The sequence below is a fragment of the Anthonomus grandis genome, chromosome 2 (assembly GCF_022605725.1).
Source record: "Anthonomus grandis grandis chromosome 2, icAntGran1.3, whole genome shotgun sequence".
NCBI classification, from domain to species: Eukaryota; Metazoa; Arthropoda; class Insecta; order Coleoptera; family Curculionidae; genus Anthonomus; species Anthonomus grandis.
In genome coordinates this window covers 32880762-32898556 of record NC_065547.1, presented here as the reverse complement: position 1 = coordinate 32898556, position 17795 = coordinate 32880762, and the positions used below count along the sequence as shown (strand labels likewise).

Sequence of the window (17795 nt, the reverse complement as noted above, 5' to 3'; positions counted from 1 at the left end):
TCAGGCTCTTTGGCGTTGGTTGTGGCAAAGAGGACATGATGTGGCTCACGCAGATCGACAACCGGTGATGAAGAAATTCCGTGCTGAAATGTATAGCAGTACTTTGCAAGATGTTGAATTTAATATGTCAAATCTATTAAACGCAGAAGTATGTAAAAAAAATGCCAAGCAAAGGCAAAACACTTGACAAATTTATGGAAACGACGTGAAGAATGGTGTTTAGCATATCGTGGCGATATTTTGATAAGAGGCAATAATAATACCAACAACTTCTGTGAATCATCAATAAGAATTTTTAAAGACGTGATATTGCAAAGGTGCGAAGTTCTCAATATGTGTGCGTTGGTAGACTTTATCAACAAAACATTTGAACAGTATCACAAAAAAAGGTTGATCCACTACGCAAGCGGAAGAGGAAGACGTCTAACGTTGGCATATGAAAAATTCTGCCAAGCAAGTAGAGCAATCACAGATATTGTACTTTTAAAAGACAATACTTTCTTTGTCAGATGTAAAACAGGAGCGTACATTGTTGACTCTTCAACAATGTACGCTCAATGAGTTGGTGGGAGATTTTGTAAGCACCTTTGTACCGTAGAAAGAAAATTTGGCACTGAACTAAGCACGTCACTTAATTTAACTCGCTCTGACCGTCAACGCTTTGCAAAATTTGCTGTAGGTCATGAGTTTTCAGCGACATTTTTTGAAAGTATAACTAATAAAATTGGTGAAAGTAGTGGAATAACCGAGAATGAAGATGTAGCCACATTCGATCTTTCAATGAACCCAATAGAGATCCTTCCTGAAAAAAATAATGAGGAATTTAATAGTGCTATTCAGAATATCAAAGATCAGTGGCAAAAAATTACTGACATGCTAGAGAGAAATCCTAACAATGACCAAACAAAGATTTTGGTAAAGTTAGGATCTGACCTTACAAAATTACAGACTCCATCCAGCATTATATCTTTTATTGCCCAGAAGACTACAAGCAAGAAAAAAAAATTAAAGCCGACGTCAATCGCTCGACGAAAAGAGAAAAGCTTGCCGTGCAGTGGAAGAATTGTCCATCCAAGTCAGAGAGTAAAAAGAGGAGGCGTGCTCATGACATTACGTCAAATATCGACGAAAATGAACCTCCTGCAAAAAAACATTAATTTTGCTGTTTTCATTTTCCATTTTTTTCATTTATTTATGTGCTGTTTCTGTTTTCTAAAACATATTATATTTTTTTTAATAAAACAAATGAGTTTTTTTACTACCCCGCTTACTTTACGTACGCTTGTGGATTTGTAAAGCCAGTCTTTTTGAATTGTAGTGCGTAAAAAAAAAATTTTACGCACTAGTGCGTAATAAGTATATCTGACAATTTTGACATTGACAATTAATTACCAAACAATAAACAAAAAAATACGTTTTGACCTATTTTTTTAAGCACTAGGGCGTAAAGTAATTTGCTAATTTCTTTATTTTTTTTAAATTTTTGGTAGTGTAAAAAATATGTATACTACTCATCTGTAAAGCACTCTTTTTTTACTTATGTGATTGTCGCATTCTTCTACGGCTCGTGCTACAAATTTACATTCGTAAAAAAAGGCTAACTTTACGCGCTGGGAATGCAGCTGTGACATGATGCCTCCTAATCGCGTGTGGTTTGTAGCGCGATAAACTCGTGTTGGTTTCGAGGCACTGGTTCTACGCTGTGCCTCCATTTCAACACGGGAATGGAAATACGCGGCCTGGATAAAGAAGTCAAGTGCAAAATCAAGTCGGCTTATGCAACTTTCCAAAAAAATGATAGATCGCTCTTCGGCAGTAATAATCTAAAGCTCCGCCAGAGAATAATCAAATGTCAGGAGGACCTGATACGGTACTAAAAGAAGAAGTCTCTAGATAATAGCCTTTCCTTAGGAACTATTTTAGGCTTTCGGAATGGGCAATACAGGGTGTTCGAAAAATAGACGGAGATATTTCAATGGGTGATTCCTTGTAAAAAAAATATGACAAAAAGTTTCTATAAACATGGGTCCGGAAATGCACAGTTTTCAAGATATCAGGATACAATTTTTTTGTAAATATGAATTTTTTATTAATATTAATTATTTTTCTAGGAGAACTGACACTTATTTTTTTTGTCGAAAACGTGAAGTGAGATATGAAAAAATACAAGAGGCAAAAAAGTTGTATTTTTAAATGCTTAATCAAACAACAAATATTAAAGTTAAAAAAAAGGCAGTGGCGTACATTTTTTTGCCAATAATATTTGCTAAGATGTCCCCCGAGACGCTACTGGACCTTATAAATTTAATCTAATTTTATATTCTATTTATATATTATAATTCTATTTATATATTTTTTACAAGGAATCACCCATTGAAATATCTCCGTCTATTTTTCGAACACCCTGTATATGAGATTGTGATCCCTTAAAGTGTCAGATACTGTTTTGGACTTTATAATGTAATTTTAAGAAAATTTCAATACACCATCGAGTTTCAATGAAGAAATATAAAAAACAAACATGTTGAGTAAAAAACAAAATAATTCGATAAAATGATAAAACTTATACTTTTATTTTAGCCACTTCAATTATCTGTCAGATAAATAATTTAAGCAGTAAGTTAAAAATCTTTTTCTCATTTAAACTTACGAACATTTAACTGTCACAAAAAAATAAATCCCAGTTTCCTTTCCCATCTTTTTTTTCTCTTAAATTTCTCCGGCGAAAACTTTCGAAACTAAATTCAGTTTGAATTAATGAAAGTTTCCATAGCGTTAAAAACGGATTAATTGATGCAAGAAAAATGATTTTTTTTTCTTTATAAAAACCCTCCTTAACGAACCCGTACAATAACGATCGTCGCGGAAAAAAAGTCTCCCCGGAGAAAGTTTTCTCCCTATATAATTGGCGTAATCGGATTTTCCCTGTCTCGTTCATTATCTTATAAAGTCGGTTAAATACGTTGATACGTGGCTTCCACCGTTTCGCTTTTTAATAAAGTTCCCTCAGGTTAAAAAACTTTTTTTGTAATTTTAATTAAGTTTCGCATTTCGTTAGTTAACATTCCGTGTTCGTTTGATTTTACTCTCTGAATGTCACATTCAGTGTTGATCCCAAAGTCCAATTAAACCGATTCAAGCAAGTAATTAAAGTAAAAAGTTTTGACGACTGTGACTCATTTTAATTTGGCCCTTAAAAGATTGGAAAAAGGAGGTGCTTACCCGACAAAAGCTGGTGATGGCAGATATCTAAAATTAATAAAAAATAATTTACATTAATTTTTGGATTTTAGGACATTTTAGGATGTAACTTACCTCTTGTATTCTACGGTGTACGCTGACTTTGTGCCACTGATTGTCATCAAAGCGGACCTTATTGGGCTTAATCTGCATCTCTTGTTTTCCATTGGCCAGACCCATCGTTAAACTTAAGCAACCATCTTTGATTGCTACGTTTAAATAGTCACTTCCCTCGCCTAAAAAAGAAAGTTGGTTCTATCAAAACTTTTTACTATTGACTTATTTGGAGAAGGAGATTTATGAATAGAATGGGCCTATTGTAACTTTTAATAAAAATATTGGATTTTTTAAAAAAGTCATTAATGTTACCAAAACTCTGATACTAAAAAACCTTATTGAAAATAAGTCCATGTCCAAGGACCTATTTTGGTTTTTAATTTTTTTTTTATTTTCGCATAAAGAAATATCTAAATTTCAAAACTACCACTGATTTAATTTTAAAAAAGTTGCCGTTCGGAAACCTCGGAAGTCGATATTCTTCTACACGAAAGGTACACAATAGAAAACTTCGACTGCGTAAGCGATAGAAGATTAAAAGTCACATTTACTTTTCCTAAAAGCCCACTGCATCTCTACGCTCCGGAGATGTCCAAACCAAGAGGAAATCAGGGGGTTTCTATGAAAAGATGCAAAAACACTATTGACCAAATAAACAAAATGGAAAAATAATCCTATTCGGAGACGTCAATGTTAGCAGAGGCCAGATATCAACCATCTATTATATAATAACAAATAGATATACCCCACTAAATGAAATACAAAACGTAAGAGTAGTGACTCGCCTAACACAGTTCTCAGGAAGTTTGTTTGGGAAAGTTCATCACAGGGCATGAACAGAGAGGCATCGAAGAGTAAGACAAAGTCCAAAATTATTGGATAACGACTGCACCAAATATCTATATGAAAGCAGACTAAATAGAAAACTTACATCGGGAAACAGAAGAGACAAGAATCTGAAAGACAGCTGAAATATAATTAAGAGATGAGCATATATACGAATCAATAGAGAAAGGTATGGTTCTTTGACAACAAAACCAAACCTTGATTTGCACAGGAGATAAAAAAGCTAGTCGAGGAAAAAAAGTAAAGCTACTTTCAATATATAAGTACACATAGAAAAACTGCAGTAACTAAAGGGTGTTTAAAACAGTCGACCTGACAGTTCTGGGTTATTTTTAGATTAGTTTGGTTTGGCAATTCATCATGAACAGACTCACGCCGGAGCAACGTTTACTGTAAATTGGCTAGCTCGTTCGTGCGACTTGACGCTATTAGATTATTTTCTTTGGGGCTATGTTAAGTTGCATGTCTACGCTGATAAACCCGAAACACTTGAGCACTTGGAACCCAACATACGACGCGTGATTGCCGAAATACAACCTGCAGTACTGGAAAGAGTGTGTGAAAATTGGACCTCTAGATTACGCCACGTACGCGCCAGCCGTGGGGGTAGGTCACATGCCCGAAATCATTTTTAAATATTAATGCCAAAAAAAAATTCTTAAATATAAAAGCAAATTCGTTCATATCAATAAAATATTTTGTGTTTAATTTCAATTTAAAGTTCTCCGCCTCTAAAAAAACACCCTTTATAAAGAAATAAGAAAGAAATACAGTCAAAGAAACACAAAGTCAAAAGAAAAATAGATAGAAGTGAATACTAGAAGAAGTTCTCCACAGACATGGAACAACAGGAGAAAAGTTTGGAAGATGCTTAAAAACAAATGCTTAAAATCCCATTAACAGATACATCCAGACTAAAAGGATTCCTCTGAATAACTAGGACATATATTTTAGACACTTATATGAAAATACTAATAATATGGTAGGAGCAATAACAGGAAACACAAGAAAAGATTATGGATAAATAAATGGTTACAGAGGAGCAAGTTAGTGGCAAGACTAAAAACCTGATAAACAGAAATGCTCCTAAAGTGCACGCCATCGAGATAAAGAGCTAGAAAGGAGTGTAACTGTTAACAATATTGTAACCGCAAAACAATGCCCACATTAACATAATAATATTAATAACAAAATAATACCTACATCCATCATACCAACAGAGGTAAGCATCAACATACCCATTTTTAAAAAGCAACAAAAAACCAATCCGGAGAACTACAAAGGCATAACCCTCCTTTGCACCTCCATGAAACTGCTCACCAGCATTGTCTAAAGTATCCTAGAATACAATGATACACGATCAAAAACAAATATGAGCAACAAGGTTTGCAGAAGCATAAATCCACAACTGATGCTCTGTTTAGTGTGACATAGGTAAAAGAGAAGGCGATGAAATTCAGCTATAATGATATAGCCTACTTATGTTTGTTTTATTGACCTAACAAAAGTACACCTGCTCGATAAACTAAACGTATTGAGAAAGAAACAAATCCCAACATGAATCAACATACTACAAGAATAAAAGTGCACCATCAAACACCAAAAGACATATTACCAGAAATAAGACAGGGTGATAGTCTCAGTCCATTCCTTTTTAACCTCGCCATGGATGATATTATACACAGAGTAACAACATTGAACAGGGAAAACAGATAATAATATACTATACTTAGTATACTTCCATTACTTAGGATGGAACACATCAAGCAGCAACAAACGGTATACACAGGTCGGTATAACAAGGTATAACAACGGTATAACAAGGTCGACAAACGGTATAAAATAACAGATCAACAAATCCACAACAATTTCGAGGTGTTTAATGCTCTCAGGCGAGAGGATACAGGTCAATTACTCTTACATATAGTGTCATTAAAACAATTGAAAAATTGATTGACTGGCATATGAGGAAACCTTCTCTTCAAGAGAAGCCGCTACATAAAGACCAGCATGCTTCCAAATCAGGCAGACTTTGCGAAAGTGCACTAGATCAATTAGTAGCAAGAATAAAAGCCACAAATGACAAAAACAAAATTGCCTTTGCAACCTTTCTAGACATTGAATGGGCGTTCCAAGTGCAAGCCACTTTAAATGGTGACACATTGGAGGTGTCTGTAGCAAAAGAATGCCCACAGGACGGGGTTCTGTCACCGCTACTGTGAGACATGGTTGTATATGAACTTCTAAAAGAATTAAACAGTGATGGCATATACACCCAGGGGTATACTGATCTAACTTTACTTATTAAGAGGAAAAATAAATCATATATATCCAACAAAATGCGAAAAGCACTGAAAATCGTAGAGGGCTGGTGCAGTCGGGTGAACCTCACTCCTGTCCTGAAAAAACTGTACTCATTCGGTTTACGAAAAGAAAGATGGAAAATCTGGTTAAGCCAACTGTCTTCTGCAAACTTCCGCAATCTGCCCGGGAAGTTAAATGCTTAGGTGTCATTCTTGATGCAAAACTAGGCTGAAATTCGCATATTGAATACGCAATAAACAAAAGCAGATTGGCGCTGATTAGTTCCCTACGAGCTCTGCTCGTTTGGTTGCCAACGAGCCGAAGGAAAGACTTGGAGATTTTCATCTTACATAGTACAAAGCGGTGTACAGCCTGTACTACAATAATTATGGTAAGACCCAAATTAACCTAGGGCGCAACAATTTGGTAGCCAAGAGTTAAAAAAATCAGAGTAATAACAGAACTTTCTAAATCTCCAAAGATTTGCCTGCCTATGCATTACAGGAGCAATGGGTAGCTCGCCAACTATTGCCATGGAAACCCTGCTTGGATACTTGCATTGTAAACATATTATATATTCTACGTTGGCAAGCTGCTTTTTTAAATTAAATTAATTTTCATGTTAAGAGTATTTTATTATTCTAAGAAGTTTCTTGATTCGTCTGAAATTATACAGGTTGGTGAATAGAAGACTACACATAGGCATTATAAATGGCAACATAGCTTCTCGCTTACTTTCTCGTTGAAAAACGGCGCAGCGGATTCCGATCCTCTGATTCTAACCTATTTTTGGCACCGAACAATCAGCAGACCTCATTTTGCTGTGTGCTTGCATACTGCACTGTTGAGTCTTAAACTGCTTTTTTCATTTTTTTAAATATTTATCATTATGGCTGTTTATACCCTTTCTGAAAAAATTCAACTGATTAAATGGTTTTATGAAGGCAATTCGGTAGTACAATGCAAGTGACAATCCCTGCATTTTTGCCTCCAAAATGTATTGTCACATCAAAGTTCGAGAATCACCTATTGAAAGGGTCCAGGAGAATGGCGGAAGAAATAGTTTGTAATGCTTTAGTTTTAGATTCAACACGATTTAGCAGAAGTATTGGAGAGGAACTGGATATACACCATAAAACTGTGACGAGTATTTGGACAAAACATGGATACAAATATTTTAAATATTCCAAAACTCAGGAGGTGTTTCCTGAGAACCAGTGACAATGGCATTTTGTGAAACCATGATGGAAAAGGCAAATAAAAATGAAAATTGATAGAAATCGCCTAACCGCCTTATTAGTGGTACTTCCGATGGATGGATTTATGGGGTTATCTTAAGGAGGCTATTTATAAACAGCATAATAGTAGGCCAACGAATTTAGAGGAGTTGAGAAACAAGATTGTTGAATCTGCCAATTCCATTTTACCTCAAATTTTTTTGGAACTAGGAAATAGCTTTTATGGGCTAACCTTCTGTTTAACTAAAGAAGGAGCTCTTTTTGAGCCTTTTGTTTGAAGAATTATTTGTTAGGTTTATTATTAAGAGTTTTATTTTCTGTTTTTTTATAATGTTTACATTCTTCCATTTATTGAGTATTTTATTTGAATAAGAACAACGCTTTAATTTTCAATATAGAACTACAACAACAATATACAATATTCAATACACAGCATAAAAAAATTAGGAATCTATGCGGGTTTTACACATGTAATGCCCGCATTAGAAAAATATTTTACTAATGCCAGCGACACAGCCCCCACCGATCTCCGACGCTTACTAAAATAAAATTAAAAATAATCGAGCTCGAACCTCGAACACCATACTGTCGCAGCGGCAGCGTTGAAACACAACATTCGCCAATCTGTATATTATTTTAGTAAGCAAATAAAAGGAAATTTTAAAGAAAAAATTAAGAAATTTGGAAAATTGATTTGACATTATTGTCTGAGACATAGTGAACTTAACATCACGCCTATGGTTTGCAGCTAGACTTATTCTAGGCATTCAATGTTCCAAGTTTCCAGCAGTCGCATGGCGTATATTTTTTATATTTATTTTAACAGTAAACGGTAAGTCAGTAAAAATCCTAAAATGGTACGCTAAACGATAACTTACCGGTGTAAAAAAGTAATCCGTTGGGCTGTCTCGTCTTAAAATAGAGGGTGATTGTGTCTTGGGCGCTCACGATCGGCTCTCCGCCGGTTTGGCTCAGATCATAAGATAAGAACTCGGTGCCCCGAAAAACCGCTTCCGAAGGCGCCTTATCTGAAACAAAGTTAATGACGCCACCATTAGTTTTCTCATCCTGGATCATTGCTATCGGATCAATGGGAACAAAATACCGTTCGCGAGGGATGAATAAAAGAAAAAAGTAAACTAGGATTAAATGCGATATGTGTCGTGAAATTGTATAGGACAGGCAAAAAAATCAGGATATTTCTTTGATTTTATTTTGCAGCAATCCTGAAATTACTAAAATAAATTTGTTTCGTTCTCTCTCCTTTTGTTACTTTTTACTAATTTTACTTATTTTTAGTTAACATAAGTTTTCTTTAAAGTTTAAGATATTTAATAATTAGTTCGGCAATACTTTGTTTGTTTTGGTTTATTTACATTGATTTTGCATGTAAAAGTTCACCCGGTATAACACACGAGTTTCTTGGTAAATTCTTAATATTTAAACTCGACCTATCTTACATTTCCTTACTCTCTTACTCCAATGTTCCTTCCATAAAGTCTTGCTCTTTTATCCTACTTTACCTTATGGATCCCTCGGGGCGAGAGGAGTAAGCTATTTAACCGAGGTCATCCGCCAAAAACTTAAAATACGGAACAGGTGTGCGATACTGGAAAGCAGTAGTATTACGGCAATTATTGAATCGGTACCTAAATCTCATGCGAGATAATACTAAAGTGCATCACGTCTTTGTCGATTTAATGAAAGCTGATTGGGGTGTTCCTTATATCAACATCCTTTACTTCATTTATTACTAGGGTAAGTCGAGTCATTTTTTTTTCCTTTCACGTTAAATTGTGTCTCTTCTTATTTTCTTTCTATTTTATTTCACTCATTACATAGTCACTAAGGGTGTGCGTCGAAAACAGAAGGGTCACCTTATTTCAGTGTGACTGGAGCGTCCCTATTTTTTTACAGTCTGGCCTTGATAACTTGATAAATAATTAAGATCAAAATAACCTTGATTTAAGTAATTAAACATATATTATAAACAGGCCCGAAACAAAAACTTTATAGCGTAAGTTCCATTAAATGATCGTTTAAGTAAGTTGTGAACACCTGACGGTAATGCGTTTAAGGAGGCGTAGTCGCGCCTAGTTTTCTATTTCTCCGGTTTCTAACTCGCTTTTGTGATTGGTTACTTTTCGCATCTTAGAAAAAAAGATACCTTTTCTTTTGTTTAACAATCCATTAGAATTTACATTTTGTGTTTTACTATTATTGGCTTCCTTCGTCAGCTGTCATTCATCTTGGTTTTCATGAGACAAAGTTTGCCTCATCCCTTGGATGACCTTTATCAGAAGGCCACTGGACATGCTTTTTTATATATCGTCTTGCATTGACAAATTTATTCGTCCAGTGGGCAATTTTATTCAATGGTCCTATGGCAGTCTACTTTTGTGACATTTGTGTGATCCTATTGATACACATTGGATTTTCTGACAAAATTAATGAATATGCATCGAACCTAATTAATGGATGTAATCGAATTTAGTATATTTAATAAACGTATATTTTATAAACACCCAGTATTCGTTTAAAAGTGTCTCAACCGCCCGAGAATTATCTTACATCCTTGAAAATCTATTCCCTATACATAAATAATAATATAAGCAGAGATTGAGAGAGACCCAAAAAAATAAAAGAGGCAGTGAGTCCTAGTACTTCGGCTTATAAAGAGCCATGTATAATAGAGTGGTCATAGTTTACCATGTGTGGTGGTGCTTGTCCACTAGGTGAATATTATCAAATGGTTGTGGTTGTTTTATGCACAGGTAAATCATGTCGACATGTGAGTAATATTTTATGTTGTTATTGTATAACTCCATGGCTAGAGTTTTATGGTATACCAGAGTTTGTCCCTGTTTAGCGAGGTATTACCAGGTTGTGGTCGATTGTGTAGCAATCAAACAGGGATGCCCTCTGAGCGCGCAATTCCTTCCTTCGTTCCTTTCCATGCGTTTCCTTAATGCATTTGGATTCTAAGATCTCGGTTTATCTTATCTTAGTTTTCGACATAAAGCAAACATAAAGTAACTATATTGATGGTTGTTGGCGTGACTGAATCAAAGGGACCGAGGTTCCTCGGTGAGTAAACTTAATCTTTATTAGATAGATCAGTATAGTAAATCGTAAACATTTTTGATTCATGGTACTCTCAATCTGTTGCTGTATATATGGTGAAGCTCGCTAAATGAATTGCATTGTCAATACTCACGTAAGTTTAATTTTAAAATACCCAATTTTTACATTAGGATGTTCATATGATACATTTGTTTTGTCTGGGTACCATATTTATGACATAATTTCTATTTGTCGTATAATGAAAATGTGAGATGCTAAAAAAATTACTATAAAAGACTTGATAAAAAAATCTACATCGGTATAACACTTTAAAACAAAATAAACGTTATTAAACTTTAAATAAAAACCTCTGACCTAAAACCTTTATGTACTAAAATAATATCTAACAAATGAAACCTAATAAAATAGTTTCTTATAGTCTTCTTAGTTCACTTAGTACATACTGTACCAGAGGCTGGTGTGAAAGAAGTGTATGAGTAAATAAATGATAAAATAACACAAACAAGCATAAGTTAGTTATCCTTCTAGGTAACTTTTTTATTTGGAATTAATTAGGAAGTTTATATTATAAGAAATAATTTTGTAAATTAGCAAATAAACTTTGTTTTTTTAATTCACCTAGTATATCTAGTCACTAATTAATTTACACTTACATAATCACACGGCGGTGAATGATATAATGAATATATATATTCATTATATCATTTAGACAATTTAAGCCTTGCTGATTTTCTTACTAATCCAGATGAAATATTAGAAGTTACTAAACAAAATGGAGAAATATACTCTTTTGGTGATTTTAACATTGGCATCTCTTAGCACACTTACTGTTTTAAAAGATTAAAGAGCATTATTAGGAGCCGCGGACCAACTAGTGGATAAATGGTATACTAGAATCATAAAAGACCCTGAATCTGTTGTAGATCTAATAATAACAAATGAGAAAATGAGAAAAAAGACTCCTAAATCTTGAGTGTTCAATATAATATATCTAAAAAAATTACACTATTTTAAAAAAGTTATATCAAATTACAAAAATATAAATGAATATGAAATTTAAAGAGGTTTGATGCTAAATGGCTACCCAACTGTACAGAAGTTCATGCGCTCGCTGATACACTAGTTTCAATACTAACAAATATTCTGAATAAACATGCACCAGAAGTGGAAATAGCTATTAACGAAAAACATAACAAGGATTCGTAGACACCACAGATTGAAGAAAAAATTCGTAGCAGAAATAATTTTTGCAAAAAGACAATCATGTCAAAAAACGTGAATTGGTATTAGTATAAAGAATCGAAAAACGGGGTGATGATTTTATAAGATATGAAAGAAAAAACAACTAAATAAGAAGATACGTGGTACTAAACAAAGTACCACAATCCAAAGGAATTGTGGATAATCCTTAAGAAATAATAATGGAGAAAGAATCTATAAAGCATAATAATGCAGTATGTATTTTTGGTGGTGATATAAACATTGATTTATTAAGTCAAAATCAGATTGTAAGTGAATATAAAAATATTTTAACAAAAAATGGATTTCTGAGCTACATAAATAAACCTACTAGAGTATCAACGGAATCTAAATCATGTATAGATCACGTGTTTCTTTACCGTCCCCAAACATACCGTCTCATATTATAGAATCTGCAAGCACAAAAGTCAAAATTAATGCGAAGACTAAAAAGCCTAGTGGCTTAAAACAATGGCAGAAAAATTAAAATTTTAAAGAAAACTACCAAACACAATAATTAATATCCCAGTTTATTTTTAATACCAATAACTGAGCATGAAGTAATAAAAAATATAAATAGTCTAAAGAATAACTCTTCACCTGGATTAGATTAAATTACCAGTAAAAGAGATACAGACATATCTTATTGAACCATTAACTCATGTTTTTAACATTTCTATCTTTACCGGTAAAATCCCACCTGGCCTAAAAAAATCCGTTGTTATACCTATCCATAAAGGGAAAGAATCTGACCTAGCAGGCAACTACCGACCAATCTCAATAATAAACAATATAGCAAAACTACTAGAGGTATGTATAAGAGATACTATAGAGATATATAGAATTACAAAATACATAGAAAAATATAACATTCTTTCACCGAATTTGTTTGGATTTCGGCAAGGGATATCAACAGAAGACGAATTCTATGAGGTAACTAAATTTATTTACAGCTCAATAAATGATAATAAAAAACCAATGGCAATATTTTTAAACTTGGCAAGAGCGTTTGATACTGTTAGTCATAATATTCTTCTAGAAAAGTTCGAAGAATATGGTATGAAGGGTTTGGCTCAAAATTTAATAAGAAACTATCTTGAAGATCGACGGCAATGTGTAAGAATTGGAAATGAGCAAAGTACTGATAAAATAGTGCTATATGGTATACCGCAAGGTACTGTTCTCGGATCGCTGTTATTTTCTTTATACATTAACGATCTCTTATATTTAACAACAGGTAGACTAATCTCTTATGCAGATGACACTGTTCTTCTTGTACAAGGCGATAAATGGAGCGATACAGTCGAGCATATTATACGTGAATTCGCAAAAGTCCATTAATGGTTAGGAGAGAATAAGTTAACAATAAATATGGATACAACAAAATGTATGTGTTTTAGTATTCTTGACAATTATCAATATGAAGCCGAAGAAATTAAAATGCACACTCTTCCTTGTTTGTTAAACGAATGTCAATGCACCCAATCTGAAGAAAACTGAAAGTATTAAATATCTAGAAATTATAATGCATTAAAATATGAAATGTGTGATATGAAATATAGAAAGAACAAACACAAAACTGCGAAAATTAATTTATAAATTTTATCAAATTAGAAATTGTATGCCACTTAAAATTTCGAAATTGCTATACTTTGTGTTGGCGTAATCAATAATTAGATACGGTTTGTCAATATGGGGCGGAACTTATTCAATAATCTTTAATATTCTTAATGTTACCCAAAGATAATATTAAAAATATTTAAAAAAAATACTAGATACTCAACTAAACTCTTGTTACAGGAAGCTCAAGTTATGACGGTACAACAATTATAATATGTTAAGTCAATTCTGTTATTAGTGTACAAACATCCTAGCTTAAAAAAATAATATACTACAAATTATCATACAAGAAGCACGTTTGCGGGGTCTGTAAAAATCTCTTTTCTGACTAAAAGGAGAAATCTAAGATTTGTAACATATATTGGTCCTAAATTTTACAATATTCTCCCTACAAATATTAGACGCATCCACAACCGAAATCTATTTAATAAAAAATTACATTATATTTGAGTCAAAACTTTTATATGTTTGCTAATATCTTGGACAGGTCATAAAAATCCATTTCAGATTTATACTAAACAAATTAGGTGTATATGTCAAATCAATTGTTGTAATAGATAAGTTTTATATAGTTGTTAGAACTAGGAAATTAATATAATAATAAGTGATGGATAGGCGATTGCTGTCAGGTTCTCTTGTACACACACAGATATATATCTATCTATCTATTATTTATGTAATTTTTAGATATATCACTTTTTTTGTAATATATTTAGTTTGATTTGATTTGAATTACTAGGGCAAGGAAAAGAACGAAGCCAACCAACAACCATTATGTTTTTTAATGGAAAGCAAGAAGTGAAAGATATGAATATTTCGGAAAACTTAATTGCCTTCTTGTTGATGAGTATACAGAATATTGTGGCAATAATCAAGTAATAAATAATAAAGAAAATAACATAACTTTAAAATTGAAGAATTTAATAAGGCTTGAAATTAAGAAAAATCACAAAGAGTATGAGAAACAAAAAGGTTAGCATGGACAAAGTTACTATCAGTTTAATAAATACTGCCTTTAGAATTATAGGGGATAAAGTTTTTAAAATAATAAATGAAAATTTAATATCTCGGACCTTTCCTGAACACTGGAACACAACTATGGTAAGTCCAATTCAAACTTTTAAGGACACAAGTAGATTCACAAAAGATTCGTTCTATTAAAATGTGAAACTTTTAGAATTAGTTGTAAATAGACAGCTATTGAGTATGTGGAAAACACCAATCTTTTATCTAAGTTTTAAGCCGGCTTTAGATGTAAACATTCCTATAAAATCTCTCCAAACGATGTTATATGACTGGAAAACTGCTTTAGATAAATTTTAGAATTTAGATTTTAATTTTTTCTTTGCTAAATTGGAAATTGTATGTAAATCCGATTGTTTGATTTTTATATTTTTAGTTTGAACATATTTGCTTTTTTCCATGTAAAGATCTTTTAATTTTCTAACTTTACTCTTTATTAATTAAATTTTCATTAATAATTCCCTTTTGTGTTTAATTTCTTGGTTTTAGTTTTTTGTAACATAATTTGGTATTTTGAAATAGGTTTTTAAATTTGCTTTTTTTAAATTTTGATTTTAGATATTTTTTTTTTAAATAGCAAAAAATATAAGTCTAGAAGTTCAATTGCCAAAACTATTGTATTAATAAATTAGTATTGTAATTTTTGTCAAAAACTTTTTTACCAAATATTTTAGTTTGAACTTAAAATTCGGCTTTTTGATGTTTTGTATTGTTAATTATTGATTCTTTAAATCATTCGCGTTTTTTGTATATCATATCGTGGCTTCACTCCCATATTTCCGATGACACTATTGACCTGGATAGTTACATTCTCGTTCGTCAGGATAGGCTAAGTAAAGGTGGCGGTGTTGCTGTGTATCTCAAAAATACTTTTAACTTTCGTATTTTGCATAGAGAATCTGCAGCTTTTCTTGAACAAATTTGGATCGAGCTAAATATAAATGACAAAAAAATTCTTGTTGGAAATGTCTATCGTCCACCTAAAGGTGAACTAAACCTTTTTTTATTCCGCTCTGGATAACATTCTGGTTGATTTTTATGCTGCCTATGAGCACATAATACTTTTTGGCGACTTTAACATAAATGTTCTTAATCCAAATGTAAATACTTCATTGTTTGAAATTTACGGTTTAAAACAATTCATATGTGTCTGATACTTCTATGTTCCTGATCGATTTGATTTTTTATAATATTGACCTCATAGAGCCTTGTGGTGTTAGGGATGTTGAGGTGTCGGATCACTTGTTGGTTTTTTGTGAAATTAATTTTAATATTTCTGAGCCACAAAAACTAGCTAGTTAAATCTGTGGTTTTACATATAGAAACCTTCATAATATTGAACATTTACGTTTTCAGTCTAATCTGGAGTTAATACCTTGGCATAGTATGTATATCATGCCTGAAATTAACTCTAAGGTTGATTTTTTCACACAGTCGATACTTAATATCCTAGACATACATGCGCCATTAAAGAGGGTTAATAATAAAAGAAAACCATATGGCCCCTGGATAACCCCAACATCAGGTTTATACAAAAGCTTCGTAATAGGGCTCTAAATAAGTTTAGCGCTAGTAAGGATCGGGAGGACTGGAATACGTATAAGCAGTATAGAAATATTACGTCTGCGATTCGTGCAGAGAAAAAATCATATTTAACCTATAAACTTGACATTTGTAGTAACAATAGAGAAATTTGAAGTGAGTTGAAAAAAATCAATATTTCTAAAAAATCTAATGTACAGCTTCCTATATCATTACAAGATGTTGAAAAACCTAATGGTTTTTTTACTAATATAAATAATAGCAACAATAAGCCTAATACCGATTTTATAATTTTTTTTAAGGATCACAGAATTTTTCCAAATATATAGGATTTTAAGTTTAATCTAGTAGTCCAGGATTTAGTAGAAAAAATTCTTCAAACTATAAAAAGCAAGGCATTTGGATCCGATAATTTAAATATTACTATTGTTATGCTTTGCTGTCCTGTGATTATTAACCCTCTTACCCATATTATAAATTGTTGTCTGGAGAAAAGCTATTTTCCGGAAAAGTGGAAGGAGGCAAATTCCCTTACCTAAAATTAAAAATCCCACGGAATTCAACAATCTTCGTTCTATTTCTATACTTTCCATTCTTTCAAAAATTTTGGAAAAAATTATGAAGCGCCAAATTCTTAATTATTTAAATAGCAATAATCTCATCCCAGAATATCAGTCTGGGTTTTGTAAGGGCTATAGCTGTGTCACTGCGTTATCTCAAGTTATAGATGATATATTTCGGGCTTTGGATAAAGATCAGGCAACTGTTTTCATTCTCTTAGATTTTACCGAAGCATTTGACATGGTGAATCATGAGATACTCATATCTTTATTACATTATTTAGGATTTTCTCAGTCGGCCTTAACACTTATGTCAGCTTTTCTTTCAAACCGCAAACAGAGAGACAAGAGTTCTGCTAAATGGAAAAATATCGGAGGCACTTGACGTTATTTCTGGGGTACCACAAGGTAGTATTTTGGGTCCATTGCTCTATTCAATATACACATCACAATTAATAAAAAAATTAAATAGATGTAAACATCACTGTTATGCAGATGATACTCAAATTTATTATTCATTTAAACCCAGTTATGCTCTTGAAGCTAACCTTAATATTAATATAGATCTTAATAATATCTTTGCTGAAACAAAAAATCTACTTTTAAAAATTAATCTAGCCAAATCTAAAGCTATTCTTTTTTTGTAGTGACGCTCACCGGATTGAGATTTTAAATAACTTTAGACTTGAAATAAATAACGATTTTATACAATTTCAAAATTCAGCCAATAATATTGGGCTCCTAATAGATCATAAACTAAAATTAGGAAGTATGTTACACTTAAACCTAAAATTGGATACTCTGCTTTAAAAACTATTTACTCGCAGAAGAATTACTTAAGTACTAATATTAAAAAAATGGTTTGTGAAGCATTGGTTTTGTCACCTTTCAATTTTTGTGACACTATCTATGGTCCTTGTCTTGACTGTTCAGAGGCCTATCGGATACAAAAACTTCAGAATTCGTGCCTAAGACTTGTATTGGCGTAAGGAGAGGGGAGCATATTTCTCATAAGTCAAAAAGTGTGGGCTGGTTAAATATG

At 32.6% G+C, this 17795-nt stretch overlaps 1 protein-coding gene across 4 annotated transcripts in view; it reads right to left on the bottom strand.

The window, feature by feature from the left end:
- The window catches only part of LOC126746511 (neurexin-1), a 336936-nt gene that overhangs the window by 170133 nt on the left and 149008 nt on the right, over window positions 1–17795 (bottom strand). For all 4 annotated transcript variants that reach the window (XR_007663913.1, XM_050454829.1, XM_050454818.1 and 1 more), the window contains 3 exons: window positions 8564–8713; window positions 3316–3476; window positions 3223–3249 (listed from right to left, as the gene is read on the bottom strand). Coding sequence is in view for 3 of the 4 variants with exons in the window: in XM_050454829.1 (XP_050310786.1) it covers window positions 3223–3249; window positions 3316–3476; window positions 8564–8713 (338 nt within the window). In the remaining variant the exon portion in view is untranslated. The remainder of the gene's footprint in view (window positions 1–3222; window positions 3250–3315; window positions 3477–8563; window positions 8714–17795) is intronic.